General features: G+C 46.2%; 1 protein-coding gene across 8 annotated transcripts in view; it reads left to right on the top strand.

Annotated features, from left to right (window-relative positions):
• Positions 1-319: 319 nt before the first annotated feature.
• Positions 320-8,789, top strand: part of GPATCH2L (G-patch domain containing 2 like) — a 48,488-nt gene continuing 40,018 nt past the window's right edge. For 4 of the 8 annotated variants that reach the window (XR_014781329.1, XM_084793212.1, XM_084793210.1 and 1 more), the window contains exons 1-2: positions 327-347; positions 2,526-3,197. Coding sequence is in view for 7 of the 8 variants with exons in the window: in XM_084793212.1 (XP_084649338.1) it covers positions 343-347; positions 2,526-3,197 (677 nt within the window). In the remaining variant the exon portion in view is untranslated. Of the gene's footprint in view, positions 421-494; positions 941-2,525; positions 3,198-8,789 lie in introns of those variants that run through there. The other 4 variants (XM_084793207.1, XM_084793211.1, XM_084793206.1 and 1 more) reach the window with 4 other exon arrangements.

Genomic DNA, 8,789 nt, shown 5'->3' with positions numbered 1-8,789 from the left:
TCTCTTCTCCACTTTTTCATTCACTCAGTATGGGATTGTTAATTTTTCTTCTATGCTTCTGAGTTATAATGCAGTATGACTTGCTTTTTTGCTCAAGCCATGTACTGTGTAACTTAAAGCGCTGGCAAGTGACCCACTTCTCCTTAATGTCAGCAACCCAAGGGAGAGGTCTCAGGCCTAAGGGTCTCTGTAAGCCCCACTTTCTAGTTTCCCGTGGACCCGCCCACCTCGGAGCGGAAGTGGACGCACCGTAGGGCGGAAGTGCAGGGCGGCCGCCTGTCTTCTCTCGTAGCCCGCCCCTCCCTTACCATTCCAGTCCCACCTCTCCGGCCCAGACCGGAAATGAGGTCAGAGAGGGAAACCCAGGCTGGGAGCTTCGGCCCCGAAGGCGGCGCCGGGTGCGAGTGGCTGCGGCTGCCGGTGAGGGGAAGGATGGCTGCGAGGCTGGGCCCGCGCCGGGAGGGATCGGGGCTCTAGGTTGCGGCGGAGGGACCTAGGGTACTCTGGGACTGCGGCGAGTGACCGAGGGTGGCGGGGCCTTCCTGCCCTAGGCGCGTCTCCCTAGCCTGGGCGCCGAGGGTCGGGCTGCCTCGGCGGCGACAGTCCCCTCCAGTCTCCCTGCCTCTTTGGTGGGTGACAGCGAGAGCTCAGGCTTGGTGTCCCGAACAGGGGTCTTCCTAGCCCTCGAGGACGGGCTGGGCATGTAGGGGAGTCTCCCGAAACGCGGCGTTTCTCTGTGGCGGTGCTCTGACACCCCCTCCCATCACGGAGGGGGGTCCAGTCACCAGGACGAGATTTGAGACAGTTTCTGCCCTAGCCAGCTGACCTCCAGTCTCGGGTGAATCCAAAAGAGAAGTTGACTCTTGCCCCCCCCCCCCCCCCACCTCCCGTCACTCTGACCTGGAGACTGGCTCGATGCTTTGCGGCCCACCAGCGTCCTGTGAGTGTGACTCAGACCAGGGTCTCTAGGGTGTGCACCTGAGAGAGAGACTGGAGGTGTGGGTGTACCCCAGTTGTCTTGTCTGCCCCTTTTGAGACGCGGAAGAATTCTGCGCCAGCCCTTGACATGTTGTGTAGTACACTTGTCCCATGTTAAAGTTCGTGCAGGTCTGTCTGAGTTTCAAAGCTGTGGGGTTGTTGTTGTTGTTGTTTTTTATGAGAGACTTAGACGTGCTGTACCCACTTATCTGCATTGGGCTTAGGGACAGTTGTATTCTAAACCGCAGTCCTGGTCTTTTAAACTACTACCAATCGCTGAAAGGAAACGGCCTTTTACGTTTAAGGCTCTGACACTTTGAGGAAGTTTGTGTGGGTGGTAGTTTTGGAGCTCTCACAAATGTTACACATGGGCTAAAAGACTTCCTGCTTTTGAATGTGTTGACATAGGGACCCTGTGAGAATAATTTTTAGAAAGTCCTTTGCAAAATGTAAATTGCATGAAGGGAAATAGGGTCTGAGCTCAGCTTTAAGCTCTAATTATGGTGGAGATGTACTTTGGGCTTAACAAGAGTTGGGGAGAAAGTGTCATTTTAGTATAGGGAATTTAGGTGTTGTCCAGATGGCATTAGGCATTTCTTTTGAAAAATGAAAAATTGAAAATAACTTCTCCTATGCATGCCTTGAAAGGGGTGCTTCAGTTAGCCAGAAATCTTAAGAGACTTTACCCCGCACCTCCATTTTAGTTTAATTTATGTCCTGCTGTGTGATCGATGACCAGAATGAGTCTAAAAGTACTGTATGGTAATGGTAATAGTAATAATAATAATAATAATAATGATAATGATAATGATAACAACAGCAACAACAAACTATAATAATAACAACAACAATAATACAGTAATAATAATAACAACAACAGCAGTAGTAGTAAAATCACTGTCATACTCTACAGCAGTATATTCCTAGTAACTTCCAGGTGGCAGTTGGTACCATGGTAGTACCAGGTGTGGGCCTTCTTTTTTCTCCCATCCTGAGTACTTAACTTGGGATGCCACAGGTTCTCTGACTATGAGCACTGCAAAGTCTTCCTGATAGGTGCCGCTAAGCTCCTTGTCTCCTCCCTACCACACACATTCTTAGCAGGTATCTCAGACCGTGGCGTAGCCCTCCATCCTGACTGGATCCTGTCTAACTCAGCTGTAGTGGTGAAGTCGTCGGTTTGCTGTTCCTCTCCTATGAGACACGGTTTGCTGTTCCTTTCCTATGAGACACTTTCTTATAATCAGGCAGCCAAGGGCAACACTTAATAGGAGAAAGGAAAAAGCTCTGTTTGTTCTTGCTAATGTCCCAGTTTTCACCTGGTGGGCTGTTGAATATGTTGATTTCAAGTATTTAACAAGGACCCCACACCTATTTTTTTTTTCATCTTTAAGGCTGCACGAGTGGTAGAAACAGTTATAAGTGAGGCTGGATGAAAGGATTCTATTTTCTATAGCCAGGCAGGGAGCCACTATGTCATTATGTGTTTTATAAAAACACTGAGAAACAGCAGGTCTTTTCGAGCTTTTCTTCTTTTTCTTTGGCAGCTGTGGCCTCATGGATGAGCTGGTACATGACTTAGCTTCAGCCTTGGAGCAGACGTCTGAGCAGAGCAAGCTCGGTGAGCTGTGGGAGGAGATGGCTCTGAGCCCCAGGCAGCAGAGGCGGCAGCTCCGGAAGCGCCGGGGCCGGAAGCGCCGGTCTGACTTTGCTCACCTGGCAGAGCATGCCTGCTGCTTCAGTGAGGCCTCCGAGTCCAGTCTGGATGAGGCCGCCAAGGACTGTCGAGAAGTGGCTCCGCTCGCCAACTTCAGTGACTCTGATGACACCGTGGTGGCCAAACGGCACCCAGCTCTCAGTGCTGTCGTTAGGAGTAAGCAGCATTCTTGGCACGAGTCTGACTCCTTTACGGAAAATGCACCTTGTCGACCACTCAGGCGCCGGCGGAAGGTGAAGAGAGTGACATCAGAGGTGGCGGCCAGCCTTCAGCAGAAGCTCAAAGTGTCAGATTGGAGCTATGAGAGAGGCTGCAGGTTCAAGTCGGCCAAGAAGCAGCGCTTGTCCCGATGGAAGGAGAATACTCCCTGGACGTCATCAGGCCACGGGCTGTGTGAATCAGCAGAAAACAGGACTTTCCTAAGCAAAACAGTCAGGAAAGAGAGGATGGAGTGTGAAGCAGAGGAACAGAAACAGGGCTCTGACGAGAACATGTCAGAATGGTGAGATCTCCCTTCTTGAAGCAAGGCTTTCCTTGGCTAATTTTACCCGAAGGGCAAACCCGCAGTCTCTCAATGAGCTCCACTCTCTTCGAAACTAGCCATAGTATTGGCTTGGTAGCCTTCCTGTAGTCAGTTGGTAGCTGATACCTGGTTTGCAAAGTGTCATTCTTGAATCTTGTTTCCTCTGTGTCAAGAAGGCTGCCCATAACAGAAATAATTTGATCCTAAGAATAATTTCAAACATGTACTTTAAATGTACAACCAAGAATTTGTTTCAAAAATAATTTGCTGGTCTTTATACCATTCAGTTCATACAAAGATATTGTCAAGGTCTCAGCAGAGGCTGGCCCTGGTAGTTGTGACAGGGAAGGCATGCGGGTGCCAGGTCTAGGGAGTTTGTAAACAAATGCAAGTTATGTTTGCTCTCTAGGCTATTGTTCTGTTCTCTTCGAGTTACAATTTGACTATATTGAGTGTATTTCCTATTGTATGTGTGTGTGTGTGTGTGTATATGTATACATGTGCAGGTGCACATGTAGGCCCAAGGTGCATGGTGTTTGTTCCTCTGTCATGTTTCACCTTGTCTGAGTGAGTAGTCTTGTTATGGAACCCAGAGCTCACCAATTGGCTTGACTAGGTGGCCAGCAAGCTCTGGGAATCCTGTCTGTGCTCCCACAGTAAGATTGCAGAGATGCACTGCTGTGTCTGGCTTTCATGGGGCTGTTAGGGCTCCAAGCTCAAGTCCTTGTGCTTGTCCAGTAAGCACTTTACGCACTTAGCTGTCTCCTCAGCGTTTTGACTCTCTCTCTCTCTCTCTCTCTCTCTCTCTCTCTCTGTCTCTCTGTCTCTCTCTCTCTCTATCTCCTCACAAACACACACACATTTAGAGAGGGAGGGAGAGAGAGAAAGTGTGTGTGTGATCAAACTCAGGTCCTCAGGCTTGGCATCAGGTGCCTTTACCTACTCACCAAGCTGTCTTACTTCGACAGTCCTTGAGTGTCTATGGCAGACATTTAAGTTGTATGCGTATATAGTGGGGTTGAAAGATAACGGTGTGAGTCCCTGTAATCTAAACGGTTGCATGTTTAAAATGCCAGTGTGGTTTTTGCCATTTCATTTCTCTCCATGTCAGATCACCCGAAAGCACGGGTCCTTGGTGGGTTGATACTTGCTAGAGTTACTCTCTGAGCTCTCAGTCAGGTGTCTGGGGCGGTGCCTTGTGGCACACGGTAGGAAGTTTGGCAGCTCTGCCGTGTTCCTGCCCTTCTTCCTGTGTCCTCTCAGGTGCTGCCAGGTGTGGGTTGAGCACTGCAGGTTTGTTCGGCAGTCTGCCCTGCATAGCTGCTGGATACTCTCACTTAATGCTTACAGTTCTCTTGTATGGGAGAACCTCATTATTTGTATGTTTAGATGAGGAAACTAGGTTTAGAGTTTGGTTAATTTGCCAGGGTCACCTGCTGTCCAAACTGAGAGTCATACCTGGTTTCCAAGCTCATATTTTCCCAGGCTTTGCTGCCTACCAGCTGTAGAATGAGGAGCCTTTCCCCGGACCGTAGTCTTCTCAAGTGTCACTCCCGAGACATAAAGGCTGGGCACACTGAGGCCAGGCTGTCAGTAACGGGCCCACTGAAGGTCTGTGTGCTTCCTCTTTTCTGAGTGGTTTTTATTTAACTTTCACACTTTTTCTTACTGACGGTATATTTTGCCAGCGTGTTTAGCTGTGTTGAGGAAGGCTCACAATTTGACTCTTGTAATTTTCTTCTAAGTTTGATTCTATTTATCCAATTTATATGTTGTTTTTAGATTATGAAGGCATTCTTTCTCCATAATCATACTATTTTTAATCAAACAAGAATGGCTTAACCAACTTGTAGCTTTTTTTTCCCCTCAAGTCAGGGTTTCTCTGTGTAGCCTTGGCTGTCCTGGAACTCACTCTGCAGACCAGGCTGGCCTCAGACTCACAGAGATCTGCCTGCCTCTGCCTCTCTGAGTGTTGGGGCTAAAGGTGTGTGCCACCACTCAGCAAACTTGTAGCTTTTTATGGTACTTTTTATGAAAACCTCTGTTGAGGCAATCAAGTTGGCATTTAAGATTAAGCATATACATCTTAGAGTCTTAGAGTTGAGAGTAGAGAATTCAAATAGCCTTTTGGAATGCTGCTTGTGTCTTTTTCTTCCCCAGAATTTCTTGTTAAGCTGAGGTTACTGTGTGTACTAGAGACTGCCACTGCCTTCCCTGAGCTGCAGCTCCCAGTGAAGGCCTGTGGTCCAGCAGTGGCGTTTCTGTCTCTGTCCTTTCCTAACCCAGGCTGTCAGATTCTAAGATCTAGTCATCCAAGAGCCCGGAGACACTGCAGTGGACAGGAGTGCTTGTGAATTCTTGCTATTTTCACACTGAGGAGACCTGGTTCTCCCCTGTGGGCTTTCCTCTGGCCTTACAGTGAAAAGGATGCTAGGGTCCTGTCACTGTGAAGAAATATCCGGGTAAGTGGTAGTGTAATGTTGGTCCTATGTGAGCCATGGCTGGGAAGGAGGCGTTCTAAGAGGGCCCCTTGTGTGGAGGCTGGTAAAGGCTCAGCAATTCAGAGTGCTTATTCTGAAATAGACCTGAGGTCAGTGCTTAACCTCCACACAGGTGGCTTACACCTGTGATTCTAGCTCCGAGGGCATCTGACACGTTTCTTTTCCCCTACCCCACACACACTTTCTCTCTCTAAGAGAGACCCTTGTGCCCTTAGTGTTCACTGTTAAGATCGAAACAATGGATTCTAAAAGGATTAAAATTTCCCAGGATTCCCATGCTGAAATCGTAGTGCCAAGCAAAAGAGGTTCTTGTTTTCCAGGAAGAGATTTCACACATCTGGGCAGCTTATCTCACTCACAACTAATTCAAGTGTTTTTAGAATTATATCATCCTAGATGGTGGCCCTGTTCCAGGAGACCCTAGGAGGAGTTTTTCTCTCCCTAATTTTGGCCAAATTGTAAACAATTCCATTTTTATTTACCAATCTCTGCTCCCTAATTTTTAAAAAAATACTGAGAAACTAGATGGTGGGTTTATTGTAGTAGTAGACGTGTGCTGAGAAAAATTCTCTGAAGTCTTTGAATTGAATTGCATAGTAGCACATGCTTGTAATCCCAGCCATTAGGAAGCAGAGGCAGGAAGAATAGGAGTTCAAAACCAGTCTCAGCTACATAATGAGTTTGAGACCAGCCTGGGCTATATGAGACTTGTTTTTAAAAAATAAGTAGAGTCTAATTTTTAAAGAACTGTTAACTCACGCCTTGACTTGTCTCCATTTATCTGTAATTTCAAATAGAAGTACTTTCATATTTGCCCCTGAATACTTTCTGTGGAGAGGAGCGCGTCTCATTCTCTGCCATCAGAGTTTGTCCAAACTTTCCTCAACAGCGAAGGAGAACAAAACTGTTTAATTTTTCAAGCTGCTTTTAATTACTACTTGTTTATGTTCTTTTTCCCTCCTTATTGCTGTATCAGTAGGATTGCCTTCAGCTTGCAGTCCTCCTGCAGCAGCTTCCTGGATGTGTGTGGCCTGGCTCTTGTTTTGCTTTGCTGTTGAGGATTGAACTGAGAGCTTCATGCACGTGGGGTAGGTCCTCTGACACCAAGCCTCGCTCCAGCCCGCCCTTAGCTGTTAAGCATATTGTATATCAGGGCTAACAATAGACCTCAAATAGCAAGTTGAGTATTGATCTGAGTATTGCTCCCTGCTGGTGAGTTGGTTATGTCAAAATTTCCTTACCTCCTGTTTTAAAGAAGTGCTTTCCAGAATCCCTGAGGTTACTTTTTAATGAAGCTGCCTGGCTTTGCCATGGCTCAGTCACATAGAGATCAAAGTGTTGAACTTAACTTTTCCATCAGTCATGTTGAGGGTTCTTGCCATCAGCCTTGTAAAATTACTACCTTAATACACCTTGTAAAATTACTGTGATAAGAAGCTGATCATTAACCTTAGCCTAGTCTGTGGATAGTGTTTTAAGAAACATGTATTTAAATGTTTTGCGTTTAGAAAGTAGGTTTTTTTTTGGTTTTTTTGTTTCGGTATTTTGGTTTTTTGGTTTTTCAAGACAAGGTTTTTCTGTGTAGCCTTGGCTGTCTTGGACTCACTTTGTAGACCAGGCTGGCCTCGAACTCACAGAGATCCGCCTGCCTCGGCCTCCCAAGTGCTGGGATTAAAGGCATGTGCCACCACAGGCTGGGAATGTATATCTTAATTGACTTTACTTCTAGTTTATTTAAATTTACTTATTGCTAACAAATTAAATTGCTAACAATTTTAAGCCTTGCCACTATTTCTTTCTGCTTTTCTCTCTCTGTTCCTCATTCAGTTGTGTTCCAGCCAAGAATTGTGAGGATTTAGAAATGAGTACAACATAGTAGCTTTATTAATGCGGCATAAAGATCACATTCTTACTGTAATGTTCTTCAGTGTATGTATGGGAATGGACGCTCTGAGATTTTACAAGTTCTGTAAAATTGCTTTCTACCAATCTGCATTCAGATTTTCTGAGTATGGCTTATCTGTTAGGTGATGGACCTTAGCCTGATTCTCTGCTCCTCAGCAGGACGTTGTTCCTCCTGAATATGGTTTAGGTTTTCTATGAGCAAATTGGTTGGTGTGGGTGGTGGCCTAAAGTTACATCAGGAGCCTTCCTCTGGTGATGTATTAGAGGCTAGTCTCACAGGAAAGAAAACATTCCCTTGTCCTGGAAGGCAAATGACAGAGATGGAGTGCTAGACCTGTCCCCTCCTTCCTCAGCCCAAGCTGACCTTCTGCAGCCCCTTGGTGCCTCTTGTTTTCTTATTTTTATAGAAAATCAATATCCCTTCTGACACAAACAATAGCTCAGAAGCAAGAATAAATGGGAGAAAGCTGGATCTCTGTCCATCACCTCTCACTTTAACTGCCCCAAACTCTTTAATTATGAGTGTGCTTTGCTCCAGGTGTTTGTGACAGTGAAATTGCTAAATGAGGACCATTTTAACCAAAGATTGGGTGATCAATAACACTCTATAGCAGTAGCTTGTTGGATCAATAGCCTTCATTATTTCATGGTTAAGGTAAGTAGTCTCCTTTGCAAGTGGAGGTCATTAATCAGGGGTTACTGGGGCGGTGGAAAGAGTCTCTGTAGTGTTGGAGTGTTCTGCTTTTCTTTTCTGTAAACAGAGGTACCGACCAAGTGCATGCTTACTTCTTCTGCAATTGGCAGCATTCACTGGATATTGGAAAGCTAGCATAGACTGCTTATACAGGCTTAGTCTGGTCTGCTAGTGCATCCTTAGAAAGAGCTGGAAAGCGCCTTGGGAGGCACATGTGATATGACTGTCTCTTAGCGTCTTTCTCCAGGAAAGAACTTTGCTAGAAAATATAGTGCTAAAAGTAAATATATAACATCCTAAAGAACAGAACTCTGTGAAAAAGAAATGGGTTGTCTCCCGAGGTCCAGAGTTGTAGGTTAACTGCAAAAGTTAGGCATTCCAGCTTGGGCTTGATGACCATTGCCTTTGTCACAGAGCTGCGAGACAAACTGGCACCCTTCTAAGGACCGTGACACATGAGCTCCTGGGCTT

This window comes from Acomys minous, assembly GCF_964271855.1.
Source record: "Acomys minous genome assembly, chromosome: 8".
NCBI classification, from domain to species: domain Eukaryota; kingdom Metazoa; phylum Chordata; class Mammalia; order Rodentia; family Muridae; genus Acomys; species Acomys minous.
The sequence above is the reverse complement of the archived record's forward strand: the minus strand, read 5'-3'. Positions and strand labels throughout refer to the sequence as shown.